Source organism: Rhinolophus ferrumequinum, chromosome 11, assembly GCF_004115265.2.
Source record: "Rhinolophus ferrumequinum isolate MPI-CBG mRhiFer1 chromosome 11, mRhiFer1_v1.p, whole genome shotgun sequence".
Classification (NCBI taxonomy): domain Eukaryota; kingdom Metazoa; phylum Chordata; class Mammalia; order Chiroptera; family Rhinolophidae; genus Rhinolophus; species Rhinolophus ferrumequinum.
In genome coordinates, this window is record NC_046294.1 from 52,857,785 (window position 1) to 52,882,767 (window position 24,983).

Sequence of the window (24,983 nt, forward strand, 5' to 3'; positions counted from 1 at the left end):
CTATTCATAGCTCACATCTAATGTGAACTCACCATCTCCCTACTTCCTTCCCCCAACAAACCCACTTCTCCTTATTTTCTACCTATTTAATTACTGATATCACTATGCATCCATTCTCCAAAGTTGAGACTTCCTGCCTCTCCCTTAGAGCCACCATACAAGTGGTCAAGAAAATCAGTCTATAATATCCTTGGGTGCATCCCCTCTTTTATACAAGAGCAGTGGCATTTGTTCCAATTCAGGCCCTCTTCTCTCATCTAACCCTACTGGTTATTGAACGGTTTTCCAATTGGTCTCCCTGTTTCAGTCTGAGAAACCAACCCATTTGGATAGACCACTGCAAAAGAGATCTATCTAAGACCTGAATCACACTACATGTTTGCTTAAAAATGATCTTGTGCACCCCACTGCCTTAAAAACTGGATTTCTAAACTGGTCTACAAAGACCTTCCCAGGTTGGCCCTCACCTCATTTTTTGGGCTCTCCTCTGGGTACCCATCATGCCCTCTATCTCTTCCCAGTAGACACAATAGGTACTCTCACACCAAGGCATAAGCAGGAAAGAATACGAGGAGAAAAGTGGGGGTCTTGGAGCCAGATAGACCTGGATTCAAATTCTACCATGTTTCCCCAAAAATAAGACCTAACCAGAAAATAAGCCCTGGCATGATTTTTCAGGATGATATCCCCTGAGCATAAGCCCTAATGCGTCTTTTGGAGCAAAAATTAATATAAGACCTGATCTTATTTTCAGGGAAACACGGTAGCTCCTTTATTGGCTGGGTGTGAAACTTCTTTCTAGTCATTTAAACACTGTGATCTCCACTTTCCTCTGGGGGGAAAAATACTACTTTGTATGTCTGTTTTAAGGGTCTGAAATAGTTCGTGTAAAACATCTAGGATAACACTTAGATATAGTAGGATTGAATAAATAGTAGCTATTAATATTATTAATTTTCCCAAGTAGTTTCAGAAAGGCAGGGAGTTTGTAAAGATTGACATTTGAGAATGGGACATTTGAGAAGTTCCCTGTGGAATCAGAAGATCAAAATTTTAAAGACAAATAACAGTGCCTTGGAATGTTCTAGAACCTACACTTCCATTTTTGAGCTGCAACAGAAAGACTGCAGGACTTGAACCAGTTTCAGAGTTAGTCTGCCCCCTGAATCCAGCAGCCGTGGAGTGTACAGATCTCCCAGGACAGAAGGAGCATTCCCCAGCCAGGTGACTGGCAGTGTCCAGAATTGGCAGTTGTGCCATCCTTCCTTCAGAGCGTCCCACAATGTACATGTCCACAGAAGAAGGTTCTAGGCTGCAGAGAGTATCTGTGATCTTTGAACTTTTTCACTTGGTGCTCACGGACCCTCTGATGAGGGTCTGCCATGTTCAGAGTCCTGTGCCAGCAACTAGGCTCCAGGAGAAGTTTCTGGGATTGGATTCAGAAGACCGGGCTTCCGGTCCTCATGTGAGCCACTATTCTTAGGCTCTGTTTCCTCATCTCTAAAATGCAAATAATGATCCCTTCCTACCCAGTCAACAGTGGCCAGTTTATGGTTATGTAGGGATGGTTACTATCTTATCACAATTTCTCTCTCTCTCTTTTTTTCTTTTTTTGAATAACTCTTTTCTATATTTCCTTTCTAGTTCTCACTTCCATCTGGCCCCAAGTGGATAATATATGTGTACCCTGCTTTTCAGCTCACAAAGCACTAAGTCCTCATGCCTCACAATTTCCCCCTGGAAGGAGGAAGCTGCCCTCCTCTCTGCTGCTCCAGGAGCTTGCACAGACCTCTCTGTTGGCGCAGACCACATTATATTGGAATTATTTATGGATGGGTCAGTTCTCCCAGTTGACTGTAGGCTCTTTGAGGGCAAGGCTTTTGTTTTATTCACTGATGAATCTCTGGCAGTTAGAATGGTCTATATTTAGCAAACATTGAATAATTAAAAACATGCTGAGAACTTACTGCAAAGCACGTGCTTTCATGTCATTGACAGACTCTAATACAGGTTTTATTCCCAATTACGGTGAGTAGGGTGAGGTTCAGACTAATCCAAATAGTGCAGCCAGAATGCAAACCGAGGTCTGTCTGACTCCAAGCCTTTGCCCTGTTTCTGGACCACACCGCCTCTCTATCCACAGCGACAACCTCCACTACCTACCACCCATGCCAAGTCCAGCAGACGTGGGTTAGGGTTATTCCTAAGAGGGTATTACAGAACAGGAGGCCGTATATGTAATCATGACCCACATATCAGTGGTACTGTAAAGGGAAAGAAAAAAGATACCACTACGTGAGAACCCTCCTAGAGCTGCTGATCTGCAAGAACAAAGCTAGCTGGCAAGATGGGGGTGAGCAACTGCCTTCATCAACTGAGGGAGAAAAGAGCTATCGGAAAATAAAATTCAATCAGTTGTAAAAATTAAACCATCACTGATAGAATAACTTCTATTGGAAACTGTTTCTGGAAGGGGGTGGGTGGGAGTAGGGGTTCCTTCAGCCGGAGTCAGGATAGGTTAGGTTGTCTTTGAACAAGGCAGACAGGTCCCCTGCAGCTGCTGCAGGCAGGCACATTGCTGGCACGTTGGGAGCCTGGGACGTGGGGATGCCCTATTCTCCATACTGACGATTCTCTATGAGAGTGTGTCAGGACACACATGGATGGCATCGCACACTGGGAACCTGGTCACTAAGGTGTAAGAGAAAGCACGGGCTTTGGGTTGTTAACCTAGCTCTGCTGCTTCCTGCTGATGAGATCTTAGCAAACAGCATGAGATCTCCGAGCGTCAGTTTCTTTATTTATTATGTGGAAACACACATAATCTAACTCCCAGTTTGTTTGGGTACTAAGTGACAATGCACCGAGTACAGTGCCTGGCATAGAATCTGTGCTCAATCAACAGACGGCTGCAATTATGATCCTTGCTTTGCCACTTGGTGGTTGTGTGACCCTGGCCAAGTCACGTGACTCTCCAAGCCTCAGTTTTCTTATCTTTAAAAGTGAAATTTAAGCAAATAAAAGGTTTGATGAAGGATCCTGGCATTATATATCCCAAAAGTGGCAAAAAACATAAACTGAAAGTAAAATGGAAGCTTTAGCTATGGGTAGAGGAAGATGGCTGAGATGCTGAAATGGAGGAGTCCCAAAACACCTGGGCTCTCTCTCCTGACCGTCCCACCAGCACATCCTTCCAGTCCCCTGCACCCAGGTCTCTGACCTGCACAGTCTCCTTTGCCAGTTGCACGTCTTCACTCACCCTAACACGGACCCCTCCCCAACCCTTTCTCTTCCTGTTTTAATCTTTGTCCTTAAGAAACATCACCTTAACACCTGGGATTTGCCAATAATCTCCAAGGGTCAGTATATAGCTCAAATCTGTTTATGTATCTCCATTTCCAAGGTCTCCAGCCTGGCCCAGGCCAGCCTGAGCCCCTGCATAGACTACTGTCATGGCCTCTTAACTGGTGTCCCAGCTCCTGCAGCTGGAGAAACTTTCAAATATGTAAATCAAATTAGGTCTCTCTAGCTCAAAGTCCCACAGTGGCTTCCTGTTACCCTTAGGATAAATTAAAAAACAAAAGAAAAAAAACTCTTCACATGCTGCGTGAAATCCCTGTACAGTCTGGCTCCTGATACCTCTTCCGTCTTACCTGATACCGTTTGGCCCTTTGATTCCCACATCCTACAATAACGTTCTTCAAACATTCCCAGCTCGTGCCTGTCTCAGGGCCTTTGCTTATGCTCTTCCCGCTGCTTGGTATGTTCATTCTCCAAACCTTCATCTAAGCAACTCCTATTCCTACCCCTACCCAAGAAATCTAAATTAGGTCTCCTGTATATTTCTCTAGGCTACCCTCTTCTTTTCTTTTCTTTACCACAGTGAATATGTATCATTTACCATTATAGATTACAAATACAGAAGGTGCCAAAAAAATGTATACACATGACTTGTATTCATCTTTTGTTATCGGTATATATTGAGTATTACGAGTTTCATACAGCTTTTTCCTTTCTTAAAATGTGTACACATTGTTTTGGCACCCTCTGTATAGTTGATGATTGCAAACTTAAGAATCTATCTCAAGATGACTCAAGCGCGGCTATAAATTTCTCAACGGCAGGAAGCATGGCTTTTTTACGTACCAAAGACACTAATGCCTGCCTAGGACAAAGGCAATTAGTAAACACTGGTTGAATGAGAAAATGGGCAGAGTCTCCACCTGCCTGCAACGTCCTGTGCACCCCCTTAAAGCATCACGCATACGGCTTTGAGGCTTAATAAAACAGGCCTTGTTTCTTGAGGGCTGTAAACCGGCTGAACCAACCTTTTCCTTCTTCCTCAGTTATACCGGCGGCTTCTCCTTTTTCTCAGCCTTGCTTCTAGCCCATGGGAACCTCAAGGGCAAGCACCGCTTCTGCCTCATGGCTGCACCTAAGTGCCCAGGCCAGGGGAGAACACACATTAACAGATTCTCCATGGATATCTGTTGAGCCAACCAGACTCGGTGAAGCCGGTGACAGATACTGATGACCCCATGTTCATTTCCCCTCTTCGTGAGGGAACCCTAATTTTGTTTAGAGTGCCAATGTAGCAAGCTGAAAATATTCACTTTCTCGGACTTCTTTATAACTCTGAGTGTCCAAGGAACACAGATCTACCAAAGAAATGTAAGCTGAGTGTTTTAGGAAAAATTTGGCTTCTCTGCTTCCTTCCCCTTTCTCTGTTTTCCTGCCTGAGATGCAGACAGGAGTTCTGAAGGTACAGCAGCCATCTTAAGACCAAGAGGGGCCAAGCATGAAAACAACAGCAAGAGCTGAGGATGGCAGAACATGAGGGTGGAAAGAGCCTGGTCCCTGATACCGCTGCTGGGCTGTTGTACCGGCCCTGGAGGGACACACCCTAGACTGAGAGTGTGCATGAGAACATGAAAACGTCACTTAAAAGCTGACGATCTTGTTCTTTGCACACTAAACACATTTCTAACTATTCCCAAGAATAGTAGGTACCAAGCATTAAAGCTTGTCTCTAGCTTAAAGCTAGAGACAAGCTTTAATGCTTGTAACTACTGTGTCCTTGAGGTACCGTTTCTTCTTTCTTGCCCTTGAGGTCCTAGGTCCCAGAGAACTCAGAAGGTTCAGTAGTCCAAGACAGATCCCAGGGCAGTGGATGGCGGTAGGGAACTGGGGGAGGTGGGAACCCTGCCTGCCTTATTGTCTTCTGTGACAGGGACAGCTGCTGGCGGGACTAGTCTCCAGTCTACAGATACAGCTCTCTGATACTCCTAGCTCTCCTCCACTGAACAGATTTTTGGCCATAGTCTGTCTCCAATGTGCTGACTTGAGCACAGCCTACAATTTCATTCCCCTTTTATACCAGACTGCTCCGAATAAATCACTGCTACCAGGGAAAGGTGCATTCACAGGGCACTTTTCCAAAGAAGTGTTTCCCATAGAAATTTCACAAAGTGCTGCCAATGTCTTTTACACGAAGGTTAATTGATTACTGAGAGACCTTGATTTTTCATTGCTGTATGATATCTTGTAATTCAGAAGAAGGGGATATGGGGAATGGTGAAGGCAGAGCTTATTAAACACTGAAAATCATTCCTCGATCACTTTTCCTAGTTTCTTCTTTGAAGTAGTGCAGGTTTTGACACAAATTACAGTATATAATATCAGGGATTTTTCTCTCCAGATCCTTGCAAAAGCACTAGAGGCTAACGAACCGCAGTCTTAACCAATCAAAGCAAGGGACATACAGAAACAGCACTGTCCAGTGGTCTTTGGAAAATCATAAAGGAGACAATTTAGATGATCCTTGGAAGATAAAAGCTTATGTGGAATTATCTATTCATACCTAGGATAAAGAGGAATGGGTTGTAGGGACAGCAGATAAAAATACCACAAGTGCCACTGAACCAGTCCTTTTGCCTGTCCTCATTTTCCCTTTCCTTTTTTTTTTTTCTCGCAGGAAATCACAAAGCTCAATCCCAGTAACCTCCTCTGGTTACATAAACTAATGGACTCCTGTTCTGGGCCTCATAAGATAAACCCTCTGGTTCTAATCATTTTAGTCCCTGCTCAAAAGCCTGCAGAATGCCTTTCTTCCTTAGGGCAGCATTCAAGACTCCCTTGGGGGCTCGCGTCTCCCTTTCTGAGCATCATGTGCTCTACTCAAACAGAACTGCTGGCTCCTTACAGCCAGCAATCCTCTGCCTGCTGCCTTTTGCTCACGCTGTTCCTGGTACCTGGAGTGAGCCCCTCAACAACCCACCTACCCCGTTTTCCTTCTTTAAATGTGAAGATTCCATCCTTCCTTTAAGGTCCCATCAAATGTCATTTCATCTAGAAATCCCTCCTGGACCCATCCAGCTGGATATACTGTTGCCTTCCTGGCACCTTCATAGCACTCGGACCAGTGCCAGGAGTGACCTTTCTTTCTCCTTTCCTTGGATTAGAGGCACTTACTGTGTAAGTGTCATGCCTTCTCTGTATCTCAACTTGGGAAAGAGCAGGAAGGCAACATTTGTTGGATAAAGAAAGGAAGGCAGGAGGGAGGGAGGGACTAAATCTGCCTCTAGCCCTGGACACAGAAGAGGTCGGTTTACAGCGGCTGCCTGGGCATGAACAAAACGACCCTTCTCTTTAATGTCCTCAGAGCAGGAAGACCAGGGCACATTTCTCCTAAAAATTACCAGGGTTTATGTTTTCTAACAGTGATTCTCATTTATTTCCTCCGGGTTTCTAAATCCATTGTGAGGCACCTCTTTTATTTCCCAACTTGGCTTATAGTACCACAATGTCATGTTGATCTGTCCTTTTATGCTTCAGCATCAACCAAAATGAAAAGATAAGATGTTATCTGGAGACCCCCAACAGTGCAATACTGCGTTGTTAGGTCTTGGGGTTGCAAGCAATGCATATGAAGATATTTTTGTTTCTAAAGTTTTGGATGCTGTGAAATATTTTTTTGATGGTCTTCTCAATGACTTCTCAAGAAAACTTCCTGGATTGATGTAAGATGCTTACTTACGTTGGAGGCAAGTTAAGAAGAGGGAAATTATATCCCATATAATACAAATGGAAATAAAATATTTAACAGTATAATAGCAAAATCGTGAGATACTGTGGCACAGTGGGAAGGGCCTGAGATTTGGAGACCAAGTTTTCATCCTAGCTCTGCCCTTACTATCTGTGCTTTTGGGAAAGTCAATTAAACTCTCTGAGCCTCAATTTCTTCATCTATCTATAAAGTTGAGATCAGAGACAACTAAGGTGGCGCGGTAGGTAAACGCTGTGTTTACCTACTCTCACAACCACATCAAAATAACAACTAATCTACAAAACAACCATTATTGGGAAGCACCTAAAATCAAGCTGAAATGAAGCCTTTCAACTAAGGACATACGGAAGAAGCCACCTCCAGACTGGAAGCAATGGCAGAGACGAGGCATGGGCTGGTCCCACACCCGTGTGTGAGCATTAAAGATCGGGAGGGCTATTTTGGCAGTGGAGGTCCCCCCATTCCCTAAAGGAACAAGAGATCCCAGCCCTACCTCAGCCCAGCATTCCAGTGCTGGGGAGAGAAGTCCCCATAATTTTTGGTTGGGAAAAACAGCGGAGATTGTGACTGAGTGAGACAGTGTGGCTGCACTCACAGGCCCTCCTCCTAAAGGGACTGCATGTGGACTTACCCACCAGTGGAATCACTCGCTCTGAGCTCCAGCGCTGGGGCAGCAGCTGGAAAGGTGGCAGGGACTAATGGTGGGGAATTGAGTTGTCTGGCTTGGGACGGGGGCTGGAGAGGTGGCTTGCTCCTGGACGGAGGAACTGGCAGAGGCTCCTGCCAGCTCCTCCTCGTTTCTTTGTTGAGCCCTCCCTCTTCCTGGTGTATGAACACAGGTGGCCACCATTTCTGAGTCTCCACTGTTCGTTCGTTCTGCCCTGGCGACTTGAGACCTGGCCCTGACCAACTTTCAGGCACACCCAGGCTGCTTTCAGTGTCTTTCTCATGCAGACCGCTTGCCTTGGCTCAAGCTGCACTTTCCTAGAGTCTCTCAAAGGTTTGCAGAACCCAGACAAGTAGCATCTGGCTTGAGCATGTCTTGTACCTCTGGCTGAGTAGCCCTAAGGTGGCACTAGTGGCAGCCTGCCTTGGTTTGCAGCTTGACCTCTCAAAGGCGCTTCCAAGCACAGCACGAGCAGCAGACATCTGCAGATTTATTTCTGGTTCCCGTTAGGTGGCCCCGAGTGGGGCACAGGCTGTGGCTGAAGTAGCCCTACAGCGGATCCCCTCCAAGGTGGTCCTGGGGCTGGCACCCCCAGTGGCCAGCTTCAAAATGAGCTGGAGCATCACGTAGCTGTCCCCAAGTAGGACACACCTAAGGGGTGGATTGGGCAGGCATCAGAGTCCTACTGAGGCAGATCCTGCTCCATAGGATCAGCCCCTGCACAACAACTCTTCCACTGTAGTCAAGGCCAATCCTTACAACCAGTGAGCCCAAGGGTCAGTCCCTCATATTGATGTGCAATTATCACCCAAGTCTCAACTACAAGAGGAGGGCACACATAACCCACACAAAGGACTCACCTGGAGCGTGTGGCTCAGGTAACTAGAAAGACTGCACCAGTGAACCCCACAGAACAAAGCTCAAGAAAAATAACTAAGCAAAACGGAGATAAGCAATCTATCAGACACAGGGTTCCAAACACTGGTTATAAGAACGCTCACTGATCTTATAGAAATGGAGATGGAAACCATGAAAAAACACCAGTCAGAAATAAAGGACATAATAATGGAAACAAAGAATATATTACAGGGAATCAACAGTAGATTAGATGAAACAGAAGATTTAACCAGCAATGTAGAAGATAAGGTAGCAGAAAACATCCAACCAAAACGGCAAAAAGAAAAGAAAATCCAAAAAATTGACGAGAGTTTAAGGGGCCTCCAGGACAATATCAAGCGTACCAACATTCACATTATAGGGGTACCAAAAGGAGAAAAGAGAGAGCAAGGAATTGAAAGCCTATTTGAAGAAATAATGACAGAAAACTTCCCTAACCTGGTGAAAAAAATGGACATGTAAGCTCAAGAAGCACAGAAAGTTCCAAACAAGATAAACCCAAAGAGGCCCACATCAAGACACATCATAATTAAAATTCCAAAGGTTAAATGCAAAGAGAGAATCTTAAAAGCAGCAAGAGAAAAGCAGTTAGTTACCTTCAAGGGAGCCCCCATAAGACTGCCAGCTGATTTCTCAACAGAAACTTTGCAGGCAAGAAGGGAGTGGCAGGAAATATTTCAAGTGATGAAAAGCAACGACATACAACCAAGATTGCTCTACCCAGCAAGGCTGTCATTTAGAATTGAAGGACAGAAAAGGAGCTTCCCAGGCAAGAAAAAGCTGAAGGAGTTCATCACCACCAAACCAGTATCACAAGGACTCTTACAGGGACTTCTTTAAGATGGGAGAGGAATTAAGGATGAGTGAAAGGGGACGGGATTAAGAAGTACAAATTGGTTGTTACACAGTAGTCATGGGGATGTAGGGTATAGCATAAAGAATATAGTCAATAATATTGTAATAACTAGGTATGGTGCCAGATAGGTACTAGATCTATCAGGATGATGAATGGGGTTGGGGTCAGGGTGAAAAAGGTGAAGGCATTAAGAAATATAAATTGATAGTTAATACAGTATGGGGAATATGATCAACAATGTTGTAAAGGTCATGTAAGGTGCCAGATGGGCACTGGGGTTATCAGGAGGATCACGTCATAGACTGTGTAGATGCCTGACCACTGCACTGTACACCTGAAGCTGAAGTAGAATAATATTGAATGTCAACTATAAATATATAGGTATATATAGTCATGGGATGTAGAGTACAACACAGGGAAGATAGGCAATCGTATAGTTACAGCTATATAAGATGTCAGAGGGGTAGTAGCTTGGGGGCTGGGTTATCACTTTATGAGGGGTTTAAATGTCTAACTATTATGTTGCTTTGTACACCTGAAACTAATAAAAAAGTTGAGATCAAAGCACATATTGTCTAAGGTTTTTGTGAAGATTAAATTACATCCAGAAAAGAGCTAAGCATGGTTTTCCAGTGGGCACTCTCTAAATGTTTGTTGAATGAATGAATAGGTGGAAAACAGAAGTATAATATGGAAAAAAGGGGTTTATTCCTGGGAAGAAGGCAGATGGATAAAGAAGGAAGGTCATAAGCTTTGGAGTTAGACAGATACAAACCCAAGTTCTAGCTTTTTTTTTTCCTATTTCTGAACCTCAATTTCTTCATCTGCAATAGGGAGTGATAATAAAAATAAGAATAATCGCCTCATGGAGTTACTGCAAGGCTTAAAGAATGTACTTACAAGCCCTTTGTAAATTGCAATGGTAAATTACATTTTGGCTACTGGTATACAATGGAGCCAGGACCAGAAACAACATTACCTTCAAATTCTGGATCTCCATATGTGGGGAAAAGACAGTTCTTTCTGGAAAGAGCTGCCAGATTTTATTCTAAAACTTGCTTGGTTTTAGTGGTGTATGTGTGTACATGCGTGTGCACGTGTGTGTGTGTGTGTGTGTGTGTGTGTGTGTGTAAAGGCATCTAATTCAGAGGAAGCTCTGTCAATATCAGGTCTCTATGTGCATATATTTGTATATACAGTTTGTAAAGTGCTTTTAGATTTTTTCCAAGGCAAAAGATAAACTCATTTAATTTGAAATCATCAGCTGGATTGCATTAAATGGAGGGAAAAACAAAAATGTACACCATCTAGCCATTTGTTAAATTAAACACAATTATTTCTCCTGTTACTTAATTACAAACAGACGTAAATACTCTGGATTCTGACATCTCAGATCTTCTTAAATTGTAGCCTGCATTTCAACATGTAACGAAGGGAGGGTCATATTCCAATCTGCGTGTTGAGCAAACCTGAGAGTTACAATTGTATATTGGGACCATAATGACTTCACTAAAACAAGACCTAAACTTTTAATTAACCTGCCAAGACAAATTACAACTCAGAGCTCACAGGTAACAACCACAGACAGCTGAGACTCAATGCCAGGGACTCTTGGGGAGAGTCAGATTAATAGCAACATCGGAACTGGTCTGTTTTTGTATTAAAGAAAAAAAGGTATTCATTAAACAATCATTGTAGCTTGAAGGAAGACAGACAAGTCAGAAAGGCAGCAAGAGAAAGGTGGAAGGAGAAAGAGATGGGAGAGAGCATTAACAACTTCCATTTCTGGAGTGCACGGCGCCCAAAGCTTGTACCCAGCACTTTGCTCTCTCTAGTCTTCACAACGGGGATTGCAAAATACTATTACTATTTCATTTTACAGACAGGGAAAATGAGGCCCAGAGAGGTAACGTGACTGGCTGAGGTCACAGAGCTAACATGGAACAGAAAGGGAAGGATGGAATGGAATGAAGTGCTCACAAGGCTTTTGTTCCTATCAGTTTTCAAAACTGAGTGGACAGACCACCAGGATTCCCTGGGCTCTACATCCGGCCTTACTGTGTCATCATTCCTGGGGAAAAGGCCCAGGAATGGAGATTTTAAACTAGCTTCCTAGGTGATTCCTTTGGACAACATTTGACACTACTTATAAGATACGATAACCTGTTGCTACTCAAAAAATGTGGCCCACACCTGAGCAGTCACCAGGTGCTGGTTAGAAATGCTGAATCTAAGGACAGCAGCCAGGCCTGCTGAAGCAGAATCTGCATTTTAATAAGACACCAAGTTCTCCCTAACTCTGAGAAGCACAGGGTAGCCTACCTGCTTTAAAAGACATTATAGGGTGAAGGGAGGTGAAGACAGATTTCATCATTTAGGTGAGAACAGGAGAACCAGAGGGAAAAGCAAGACTATCTCCTTAATTATGACAAAGGCAGGTTAGCAGGCTCTGACAAGCCAAGAGCTGGCAAAGGTTCCTGACTGTACCTACATTTTATTTCTCTAAGTTGTACATCTAATTAAAAGTCATTTTCTTTGGGGGTTTGTAGTAATATCCTTTCGTATTTATGCTCGGTTATTACAAATAAAGAATCCTGATTAGTTCTGAGCAAGCATGATGTCCTATGCTACTTGGGGAACCGTGCCGAAGAGAAATCAGGCCGAGACCATGAAGCTGTAATTCAGGCACCACTAATGACGTGATAATCATGTCCCTCAATTGGAGCTGCCACGTCCAGAAAGAGAAAAGAAACAGGGTCTGGAGTCTGGCAAACTCCACAAAGTGACAGCCTAATTGGCGGTGAGGACCAGCCCTGGCTCTCCAGTGACAGGGAAGGGGGCTGCACCGTTAGCCTTGAGGTCACAGTAACTACCGAGCTGCAGCCTCAAAGTCCAGAATCTCGAGAAACCAAGAGCTGGAAAATTTAAGTAATTTGCGCAGGGTCAAATCATAGGTTAGTGGTAGAGATTCCCAACTGAGCATACTTTCCGCTCTCCCTCGAAAGTCGGCGTTCAGGGAGAAAACCACAGCCTGCAACCGCCAGGACTGCAGCTGCTGACAGCCCTTCCAATGGGGGCTGAGCGAGGAAAGGCCGTGCTCATGCTCCTTCCCTTATTAACCGAGTGACGCTGCACACGGGGGGCTGGCTGGATGTTGGGGAGGCAGAGGAGACAAAGTCAAAGTCCCTGCCCGTCGGGCACTCGGAGACCAGCAGCTGGGACACACCCTTCCACTAGGACAGCGCAAAGGAGCACTTCCTACTCAGAGCTGATGCAGCCTGACGGCCCCACCTCCACCACTTTGCCAAGAGGGTAGAATATTGAGACTGTAGTTATAGCAGAAGCTTATAAATCATGCCCCGTATTTAATGGAAACGTATGTTCTGCCTCAACAATAAGGGCAAGACTGCAAATAAGGGGAAAATGGCCAGAAAATAACTACTGCTGTTTAGGAAAAAAAAAAAAAAAAAAAAAAGAACCAGGGACTTGCAAGAGTGTTAGGGGTCAAGGACCAGATTCAGAGGTTTTTATTCAACTCCGTTTTTCACGCCAGAGGGACAGACTTCCAGCCAAGGATGAAGGCAGAGTTTTGAGGTGAACTCTGTAACTTTTCATGAAGCAGAAACCCCATTCCCAAGCATTCCGATGAATGACATTTTGTCGTTCTGTAGTGTTTTATTTTCCTTAGGAGATTTTATCTCCAGCCTATGTCTTGGTGCTTCCCATGTAAACTCTGAAAAAACTGTTTTCTGAACTACTGACCACTACGTCCTACAGCACATGGTGGCGATCTCAGGAGGAGACAATGTCTGAGACATGTGTGGGCAAAGAAGAGACATTCCTTGGAACAGGATGCCAGGCTCCGGGGACCCCCATACGCTAGTGAGGTGGCCAAGGGGCTCAGCCTGAACTGAAAGCTGTAGCCCCCTCCCACTGTGAGGGACAGGGAAGGGGTTAGGCACTCATGTAAAACATCAGGACAGCTCTGTGCTCAACAAAACCTCATTCTGACGGATGACATTGTTCATCCAGCCCTTGGCACTGCCATTCGCACTCTCTGTCCAAGCCTTTATCTTGTTTTCTCATCTGCCAGGGCTTGTTGGCTCCAAAAGCAAAACGAAAACAAACAAACAATAACAACAACAAAAAACCTCCACAAAAATGCAAATAACAAATCAGGGAGTTGAAGCAAGGGAGACTATAAACTACATAAAGGTGTCAGAGAAGTGACAAGGAAAGAGGCGTTGCTTCCATGTGGGGCTGGTCATCCAGGGTTCCTGTCTCTTTGTCAGTTTCACCCCTTGGTCTTTAAACGTAGCTGCTGGTCCACACACAATGCCTCAGGCAACACCAGGAAGGCGGTGGGCACCCGCCTTGGGCTCAGCTCCTGTCCCTCACGTCACTCCCTTCCCGCCTTTCCCTGCATCTCACTCCCATTCCTTGTCCAGCAAACCTGGTGAGGTTTGCAGCCTGCAAGTGGCCTCTACAGTGCTGGGCTAGACACATTCCCCCGTCAGCGTCAGCCTCCAGCACCCCCAAGCATCTTCTCATGCAAAGAGACAATATCCCACAGACCCCAGAGGGGTACAGGTTTCTTACCGATGGCAGTGGTGAGAAAAGAAACCACTTCAGACTCCTTCCCGTCATTGTAAAAAGCCAGGTGCCAGATGCCTGAATCCAAATACTGGATGAAGCCGGTCTCGTGGCTAGAGGGGGGGACGACTCCCCGAGACTGGCGCTGGGGACCCTCCAGGCTCCGTGCCTCCTGGGTCAGGAGCCTCCTTCCATCCAGCAGCTCCACAAAATCAAACTGAAGGACAAAGAGAGTGTAATCAGCAGTGGACCTGCTTCACCACAACGCTGGCTTCTTTCTTCAGGCTTTTCCTGGAGAGGACCCAAGGAAACAACCTGAGACGGGCAGAAGAGGCCAAAGCCACAGGAAGGAGGATTGACCAACTCCAAGTCCTCCCCAGATCCTATTTTTTGGAACAGTCTCTATGAATGCAGCATAATTAGTGGATCTTTTTTGGTCTCCAGTGGTGGGGACATGATCAGAAACCCAGCCACTGAACGACGGCCTGAACTCTAACTCTGGGTGAGTAATGGCGGGAATCCCAGGGGTCGAGGATTAGGACTGGAGCCCTGGATAGGCCTTCCACGTCAGTCAAGTGCAAATGAAAAGCTGATTTTTATCTATCTTCCTTTTGTCAATGATCCTTTCTAAGCACTCCAGTTTCAGGGAGCAGTTTTAGGGGAACTAAACTGGATTAGCTCAAAACTCTTTCGATAGATGCTGTGTCAAACACAATTGCCAGTTGATGAGCTTGCCAATGTGAGACTCCAGAATTAACAACAGGTAGGTGGTTAAGTTCTGCTGGTGTACTAGCCAGCAAATCGAGCATGCACCCATCTGTCTATCTATCATCTATCTATCTATGTATCTATGTATCTATCTATCTATCATCTTTTAGAAAACCAAGATAGATATACTCGTATTTATTCTATCCCAACGTAAAAGTGTCTGGAAGCATGAAGTCTAGGACCAGCACTGCAGTTCTATAAAGAAATCAGGGGTCCAGGCTCTCTCTGTTTTGTTGTGACTCCATCCTGAGCAAATGTGTCTATTTAGCTTTTACCTAAACTTCTTAAATAACTACTGGGGCTAGGAAGACTGCACTTGGCCTGGGAATGTCCGCTGGGTGCCTATGATTTATGTTACTCCAATCCCAGAGCTGGGAGGACCTTACAAACGTTTGTTCTTTACCTATCATGACTGGTGATATGTCAGTCATCCTGGAGGAGTTTTTCAAGTGCTTCTGGTGCACATGTGTCTGAGTAAATGTGAAACTCTGAAGGAGAGGAAGAATGTAAGAGACTAGGGAAATAGCATTTATTCTAAGTCAGGTCCTGCACTACCTGGTTTATAAATGTTATTCTTAATTCTTCTCAACAGCCCTGAAAACTGGGCATTGTTATCACCATTTGATAGATTAGGAAACTTGCTCTGAGAGGGTAAGAAATGGTCTGAGGTTTCAGAGTGGATAATGAGAAGACTCAAACTCAGGTCTGTCTGACTCCAAAGTACATGCTTCTTTTCTCTAGATCACATTTCCTGGATGATTTAACTTAGGAGACTGGGTGATAGCAGAAAGGCTATTGAGAGATTTCCTAGAATTCCCTCCTCTTAAAAAGTCCCAGGAATATAACCCCACTCATCGGAAAGGTAGGGTCTGGAGGGAAGGCAAATGGATGAATGGGCTATAAGGACAAGGATCCAAGTGTAAGCATTAGGCATCTTGACTTTGGGTAGGTGCCCCTGGAGATCAGCAGGGCCTGTAGGGTTCCGGTTACCTGTGTATGTGAAGGAGGAAGGCCTTTTCTGCCATAAATGCCAACCAGAGCCGCCTTTCCCAGAGACACATTGAACTTCAGATGCACGGGATGGTCTATGAACACCTGAGATCTCCAGAAAGTACCAGGAGGAATCTTCTGGGAAGCCCGTCTCCCCACGTCGATTTCTCCAGAGTCTATAAAACTGTCTTCTGGAAAGAAACTACTTGGCTTTCCTACCAAGACACAGGGGAGGGAAGACATAAATATGATGGTTAGCCACCAGCGAAACAAGGACTCAGAGCATCCACATCAGCAGGGCTCTCCTCTCCCTTGCACCGCTCCCTACACCGGTCTGCTGCCAGCCTCCAACCCCCACGACTCCCTGCTGAAGAGTAAGAACGTCCAGAACTTATATTTTTTCCCCAGTGATCCTCAAATTGTTGTGCTAAAAATATGCATTCTTCCAAAGCAGTATGGGTCCTCCCCAAGGGCCATCTGTTTACTGCATAATTCCACAGCTTGTTAAGACATATTTTGATCCTAAAAATAATCATTTGTGGTCACAAAAGAATAACTCCTGTATGTGTGTGTATGTGCGCGCGTGAAAAAGCGTGCATGCTAAAAGAGGAAGGATCGAGGAAACAAGGTATTGTTATTAAATTTCTACTCAGAATGGTTCCCCCCCGCCAGCAGTGGGAAGCATGACCTGCGTGGAGTAAGGTATTTTACAAGTTTACTAGTTTACGTAAGTATAATTGGAAGTCAAATTCTGAGGCTGACATATGTGGATGAGGGTTTATGTTGGGAAGAGGGGTACGATTGGGGAGGATGAGGAAGATGGTACTTATGAAGGAAGGAAAAATGCTTCTTTGTCTAGGATGGAGGGCTTTGGATATTCGTGTGCTCAAAGTGGGTCAAGTTGAGGGACTTTCTCAAGTTCAGGCATAAAGCCTATGATCCTGGCCCCCAACCCTGTACGCTGCCGATGGGGTGGTCAGGGGTAAGGTCTCTTGACCATTTCTGTCACCAATCAGGAGAGTGACCGCTATCTGGGGGCATCTCCCCCAGTACCAGGAAGGAAGACTGCTTATCAAACTTCCTCTATTTAGTAATTAAACACACTCACATGTGAAAAATATAAACCCTAACTTCCTGCCAGACATCGGCCTTCTGAGGAGTCGGGAGAGAGCGGGAGACTCCCTGCTGTTAGACCACTGTAGGACGATGACAAGCCATCATCACGTCAACAGACTACATCTTACTTGTCATTAGAAAGCACCCCCCGGGTATCCCAGTTCCAAGTCTGTTGTGTTGCTAGAGATGTGAGGAGAGACACTTTCGAGAACAAGAATCCATTTGTAAAGAAAACACGTTTATGGGAACTTTTTATAAAAAGCACTTGGGGAATAAGAAATTAAAATGTCTTTTTTTCCTAGCTTTGTAAGATTCCTTACAAAGCACATTTAATGACGAAATGGAGCTTGGCAGGGCATTGTTGTAGTCATAAAATATTTTACTGTTTTAAATAATAAAATTCAATTTAAATGTTAAACTTCTCCATATGTTATCATTCTCTTATAAACTCTGAGGCAGAAACATCAGGTTTTTAGCTTCAAACCATTAAATGTTATTTTAATTAAAAATATGCCAACAAAAAAAAAGTTAAAATGCATGCTCTCAATAAAAGTACTGTGAGTATTCTGTCATTAGCATGGGAAAGAGCTTGCATCTAATTCTTTTATGCACAGAATGTGCCCCAGACTTTTACCTCAAAAATGCAGACACAAACTACTACACTGTGGTTCACAGTTCAAAGACAGAAGCCAAATTTACAAAGCGTTAAGATAGAAGAGAATTACTTTCACGTTCCTCCTTATCTGATTTTTGCGTCCCCAATACCACAATCCTTTTAGAGTCCAGATAGAAAATAGTATATGCTTCAGCTTCCAATTCTGCTCAGGAAGCAGAGCTCTGAAGGAGTAGGAAACAAAAGCGGGATGAGTTCTGAGCTTTTTGCTCCTAGAAACTGCCTAGAAATAAGCCTAGGACTGCTAATTCCGGGGACTCATTTCCTTTGTGGGAGTCAGAGCTAGGTGGGAGTCAGAGCTGGAGAGATTTGAGAACGGTCTGCCTTCAAATAAGCCCTATGTCTGAGAATAAATAACAAAAACTTCACCCGCACTTTGGCACGCTGTTGGAAAACCATGCACAGTTCATTTTCCCCTTCAGTGAGCATGTTTTCAGGAGACACCTATTGTATTGGCTTCGTTCTGTAGCCTCACAGGTGGGGGCCAGGCCCAGAGACTCTCTCCGGAGGTCTGCAGCCCCCCTGAGGCATGCATACATTGGCTTCTAACCCGGAGGAGGGGCAGAAGGGGGGTATTCTTTTCTAGCGCTCTAATATTTCACCTGAGCAGACCAAAAATGGGAGAAAAAAATTGTCTTTGGGGTGTATACCATGAAATAAAAATAGTAAATTCTGGTCTGGGGCACACCCCTCACCAGGACTTTGACTTCCTGGCCTGAGGCGTGAGGGCCATGCTGGAGCTTTGACTCCAAACCGAGCTTTGTACCAGATGCCATCCTGTCCACTGTACAGGCGATGTTTGAGAGGGGAAAGAAGATCCCCACCTGGGAATGTCACCTCTATTATTCCTCTCCTCCAGTCCCCAGGGGTCCTCACACGGGTCTAACCACGGGGATGAGATGGGGGCTGAGGAGAAAGAGCGACAGCCCACCCAGTACCTTGACCTGGTGGCAAAGAGGCGTGAGACCGGCCGGGCTGAGGGCCACTCAGACTAAAACCACTCACGACCTTTCCTGCCTTTCAAAAACCCCACTGCCATCCTCTTTCCAGATCCTATAGCCTAAGATTCTTTCCTCCCGATTGTTAGCACCACGTTGTGAGTTCTAGGGCAGAAAATACCCCGCTGCATCGCCAAACTGACCAATGGGAGAGTCACGAGTGAGGGTAGAGGCAAATGGAGGAGAAAAGTCCTGTGTATCAGATTCTTTTTATCCCTATGTACATTCTGGAAAATAATAATAATAGTAGTAGTAGTAGTAATAGTAATGAAGGTAAAGGTAGCAGTTTTAGCTACCATTTATTAAACTCCAACTACATGGTGGGCACCTTCACCTGCATTGGGTCAGTTAATTCTCACAGCATTAAAACATATACACTGAGGTTCAGGACGCTTAAGAAACCATTTAGAGATGACGCCATTTGGGGTTCCCTTTTATTAGAAGATGGCTTCTTAAGAGCATTAAACTAACAAATGAGTAATTAAAACTCTTCAAAGCCATTCTCAATGGTGGCAGAATGTGCTGTCCTTTTTTAGGAGCAAGAATCCAATTTAATTCAGAGTCCCAGCAGGCTATCAAGGCTAGACCAGGCAGATCCAAGACCCACTGAAGAACTTCCTGGCATCCTGGGGTATAAGAAGTTGGCCACTTTTATGAAGTGGGAACCCAGAAACAGGCCTCAATGTTAATGGGTGACAGTCAGCGTCTTAACACATTCGTAAGAAGGACACTATTCAATCAGTGGGTGCCTCCAGAGGTTCAACAAACAGTACAAAGAGTGTTACTCAGAATTAGGGACAACCTACAGAATTACTAGGTTTCACAAGGCAGATTCTACTGGTAATGGTCCTTTCTTTGTAAATATAACAAATTCAGGCTTCCTGTATCAATGCTGTGCAAATAATCATGTCTATAAAAGAAATTTCTCAACAAATTTCTGAACTGATTGGAAATTCGAGAGATTTGGAGGAAATGAAACTCCATGCACTGCCCAATCATAGTCTTTTCTTTCCTGAACTGAGATCTATCAATATAGGTTCTAAATTCCTATTCAGCTAACGTTCTCCCCCTCCTTCCACCTTTTTCGTTCTTTTCAATGCAATAACTTTTACAAAAAAAAAAAAAATCCTTTAGTTTCCTTAGCAACTGTTTGAAATTTATTTGGTTATCAAAATAAGCTGTTTCATTTTGGAGAGTCCAGCTGAGCCTGCATGCAGCAATTTGCATGGTTCAAACTGATGGGCAATTTTGATTTCATTGCAGAAAGAATATGCTATCCATAGCCCACCAATTCAACCATCAGAAATGCTTGTTTATTCAATGCTTCCCGCCCCCCGCCCCCCCGAACCCCCCTCCCCCGTCTCCATTAATGCATAACATAAGTTCTTGTGGCTTTACTTCGAAAAGCTGCTGTATTTGGTTTCTGTCCTATGATAACCCTGAAATGGTTACAGCCACTTTGAAAATATAGTGTAAATAGCAGTTTGATGTTGTTCTCAAAGATGTGGTGAACATTCAAAATACTAATTCATCGTGTGTTTCAATGTATTATTAAACAATATATATCCTTTAAAAATATTTAAAAATGCCCTGAACCTTTGTAAGACCTTTGAGAGGGAAACGTTAACTAGTCTGGGTTTCCAAGATTCTAATAACTGATATAGAATGGCTTGTGATTTGAGTGAACAAGAAGAAAGGAACTAACATTTGTTGAGTGCCTCTTCACCACTAGTCTGTGAAAAGATAGGTGTTATTATCCTTGTTCTACAGATGAGGAAACTATGGCCAAAGGAGATGGAGTAAGTGGCATGAGTCAACAGGCTGACAAATGGCAGGGCCAGGATTCAAACCCTGGGCTGTCTTTATCCTTTTTCTATCATACCCATTGCTTCCGCCATCATTGTGGAACAGGTTCTCCAATCTTAATTCTGGAATCAGCTCTCCTCTTTGATACCCTCAGAAAGGACAGGAAATATGCACTCACATCAGGGTTAGAGACTTTCCCTCCCCTTTGAGATGTGTCTAAGGAACTAGATTGTTAACATCACAATTAAAAACATAAACTGAGTAGGCACTGGTTTGACCAGGGCAAAATAAATTAAAAACTATGTGGTCTCACATAAACTATAGAAAGCTTTGTCCTTTGTTTTTCCAGACGGATGTATTTTTTTGTCGCAGTAATTTCTTTTGATGCTGCCCACTTTCCAGCACTGCATTGCATTGTAGGGGTTTTCATACAGGATTTCCATTTGCATTAGTAATGACAGATAATCCCTTAAAGCAAAAATACTCCAATTAAAGTAAACCAATAAGCTGGTGCAATTTTATTTTGTCTCTTATCTGTACCTCCTGCTCTTTGTCTAAACAACCCACAAACTAATTTCATTAGAGTGAGAGATTTCAGATAGATCCAACTCCTGTTTAAAGAATGTTTGATAGAGATCATGGAAGGGAGAAAATACATTTTGCTAAATGAGATGCTGTAGCAATGGTTTGAGGATTAAGCATATCTTAAATCTGTGTTTGTACATGCTGATCTAAAGACAGTCTTCATTTTACGGTATTCAGCTAGGGCATCCGACAGTATAAACAGGCTTGGGTATCACAATCCAACAGGCAAGACCATGGACAGGGCCAATTTGAAAAAACTTCAGAAGAGCCATGTGGTTAGTCACATAATTCTATTACTAATTTCTTATATAGTACTTGCAAATTAGAAGGGACCTTGGAGATAATCTAGCTCAATAACCTCCTTTGAAAGAGGAGGAAAACGAAGCCCAGTAGGACTATTCAAGGGATTTGCTTAAGGTGACATCACAGGTCAGTGTGGCAGCAGCTGGACTTGAATTTGGAGCTCTTGACTCCTAACCAGAGCTCTTCCCACGGAACGAGGCATGATCCCTCATATCCTAATAAGGGGCAACAAAAGTGTAAATTATTCAATGTTTTAAGACTTAAAATCTTTGTAAAGGAGAAGATGGGCTCTGCCCCTCAAATAGTAGGCAGGGGTTCTGATTTGGCTCTGTAGAAGTAAATGCCCCCAGTTCACTTCCCTTAAAGATGACCACAGGTAAAGAGTTGATTTTGGCCTTCAGATCATCATTTCTGCGGTCTTGAAGAGATACTCCAATAAGCATATGTAACCCTATTAACCAAACTGATGCCTGGAAAATAAATTCTTGAAAGGACAGGGAAGCTCAGAAGCCATGACCTCTCAAAGTTAACTGAGAGGAGAGGAAAGAAGTGTAAGCAGCGAGGGTGGGAGGCATCTGTGACCACTCTGCTGACTGAGGGATGGCCACACTGCCCAGAATGCCCACCAGCCTGGCCTGTAAGCTCAGACATCTTTCCTGATACCAATTTTTGTGAGTTTGTGGCTGACAGTGAAAGAATTTGTATTGATGGCATATTAGAAAGACCTCTAAGAAAGTCAGAACATGGGTCTATGGATGTCCCATTTAAGAAGGCCAAACGCCAAATGTCACCACCATGTCCATCACTGATAGAGAAATAAATCTGTGTCTCATTGTACAACGGGGTTTCTCATCCACCTGTCCTTCAGGATCTTGTAACCACAGCATTAGTCAGGTAAGACAACTTGTGGAGACAGCAAGAGCCTTGTAATCACACAGACCACGGCTCAAATCCCAAACTCCATTATTTACTGGTGGGTGACTCTGGCCAAGTCACTTAATTAATGTGATCCTGAGTCTTTGCATCTAAAATGGGTGTAAATATACTTACCTCACAGAATCTCTGTGAGGATTAAATGTGAAATGCTCTTGTCAAAAATCTTTGAAACAAACACACTGTATAAACACTAATGATTACTGCTATTGCAGATGAGGAAACTGGGACTCAGGACAATTAAGTGACTTGCTCGAGGTCCCATGGCTGGTAAATGCTAGAACACGTGAACCCTGTTTCCAATATACCACGAGGGTCCAAGGATATGTGAATCACAACACTCTAGCTACCCACCCCCCCACACCCCACTCCCACAGATGCCCATTCACCCCAGGAGGTTGCCCCAGAAGAGCTCTTCTTGATCCCACACAATCAAAGATGCCATCCCAGCAGCGTGAAAGCCTATAATGCTTCCCTGGAGGCATGAGATGGGAGACCACTGAGCACCGTGCGCCCTGCCCAAGCCCTGCAATGAGCTCACAGTGACAAGGAATTGCAATGAAGACACAGGTGGATTGGCAGCCGGCGTGGAGTGCAGAGGGATGGAGGAAGCGCCAGGGCATGGAGCTGTGAGTCAGGCACATGACGCGCATAATGGAGTTCTCCTCGGTTCAAAGGCAGACACAGAGGACTCACGACACGGACAACACAGCAACCCTACCTTCTGTGGCTCCTTTGCCTTTCCTGTCAGGGATCTCTAACCCAGTGCCCCCTGAGGGATACAGGGAGACGTCCGTTGGCACAGGCCAACTGCTGGCTGTGTCCTCCGTGATCTCATACATCTGCCCCTCCATCGGCTGCAGGTGCCAGTTTAGGCCAAACAGGTGCATGGCTGTGGTGAGCAATGAGAAAAGTCATCTTTTTCTGCTGGAGGAGGAAATGGAACTCCCAAGCCATAGGGGAGGGTAGGCAGGGTGGGGAACACAGGAATTCAGGTTAGTTCAGTTCAATGAATGGCCCCTGAATAGAGACCTCTTGCACTGCCAAACCCTACAAAGGGAACTGGGGGCACACAGATGGTCAAGGCATGGCCCCTGCCCTCGAGGGCTCACAGTGTGGTGGACCTGGGAAGGGGGAGTTTCAGGAGGTCTAGAACTTTTGCTTCACTCCAGGGGGAAACTGCAGTTTGTAACACCAAGGGTTAATTTCCTTAATAAAAATAGAACTCCTACAAATAATCAGCAAAGTCCAACAACTCAGTGGGAAAATAGGCATAGAATCTGAACAGACAATTTACAGAATACGAACTACAATTGACTTGCAATTATATGAAAAGACTCTTGACATCACTCATAATGGGAGAAATGGGAATTAGACTTTGAAATATTATGTTTCACATATGGTTTGGCAAAGATAAAAAAGGTTGAAAATATACAGTATTGGCAGAGACTAGGAAATAGGCACTCTCATACTTGGCTTGTGTGAGCACAAACTGGTACAAACCCTATGGAGGGCAATTTGACAAAAGCTGTCCAGTTTAAAATACACATACCCTTTACGCTGGTACCGTGCTTCCCTGAAAATAAGACCTAGCCAGACAATCAGCTCTAATGTGTCTTTTGGAGCAAAAATTAATATAATTATATTACATTATATTATATTATATTATATTATAGCCAGTCTTATATTATAGTAAAATAAGACCAGGTCTTATATTAATTTTTGCTCCAAAAGACGTATTAGAGCTGATTGTCTGGCTAGGTCTTATTTTCGGGGAAACATGGTACTTAGAGGTTCCAATTCTAGAAATTTCTCCTCCAGATACTCACACACATACCAAATTATGTACATACATGTTATTATTCAGGTTACTTACAGCATTATTTGTAATAGCAAAGTACTGGAAACCAGTCCATCAATATGAAGCTAGATAAGTTATAGTCATACAGTATACTATGCAACCAAAGAATGAGGAAGCTCTTTGTATGTATTTTCCTGGAAGTAAAATTATAACATGGAGAACAGTGTATTTAATACTACCCTTGGTTAAAAAAAAAAGAAATCCTGCATATGTATAAAATATTTCTGAAAGATATTGGTAACAGTGGGTGTGTCTTATAAAGGAAAGAGATGTCGGTGATATAAGAGAGGTTTGCTTTTCATTGCATATCTGTTGTACATTTTGGTGTGTTGTGTGCATGTATTTCTGTTTTAAAAATACTTTTTCAAGGCAGTGACTGCTCAATAGTCTTGTGCAACAATCTAGAAGGGACCATAAGATGCCAAAAAATAGACACTGTCCCTTGAAATACACAGTGCTGGATAAAGCCAGGAAGCCTGTTCCCACAAAGGTTTGTGATCTGGTATAAATATCTGCTTAAATCCCATCTTAGGATTCAAGACTTGGGCCTTGTCGATGGTCCTTCTGGGATGCCTACCCCAACCCCCCACGTGCAAAGTGAAGCACTCCAGGGCCTGGCCTCCCACAGCTTCCTGTAGACAGCATCTCGCCTTTGTTTAACTGATGAACATTTTCTAAAAGCGCACTCTATGCCAGATCTATGGCCACTTCTGAAGAGCCAGAAGTGAGTCAGACAGCCCGTGTCAATGCGCTCCCGGTCAAGTGGGGGAGACAGACAAGCAATGAAGTCTATTCAGAAGGACTAGAAGGCCCGGTGTTGGGGTGGAGAGGGGCACAGGTGACCGACCCAGGAACACAGGGAAGGATCCCC

General features: G+C 44.2%; 1 protein-coding gene across 1 annotated transcript in view; it reads right to left on the bottom strand.

Moving 5' to 3' along the window:
* TENM4 (teneurin transmembrane protein 4) overlaps nt 1-24,983 on the bottom strand; it is a 719,375-nt gene that overhangs the window by 169,446 nt on the left and 524,946 nt on the right. The window contains exons 10-12 of the mRNA XM_033120388.1: nt 22,973-23,143; nt 15,838-16,052; nt 14,086-14,296 (exon numbers count right to left, since the gene is read on the bottom strand). Coding sequence (XP_032976279.1) covers nt 14,086-14,296; nt 15,838-16,052; nt 22,973-23,143 — 597 coding nt within the window. The remainder of the gene's footprint in view (nt 1-14,085; nt 14,297-15,837; nt 16,053-22,972; nt 23,144-24,983) is intronic.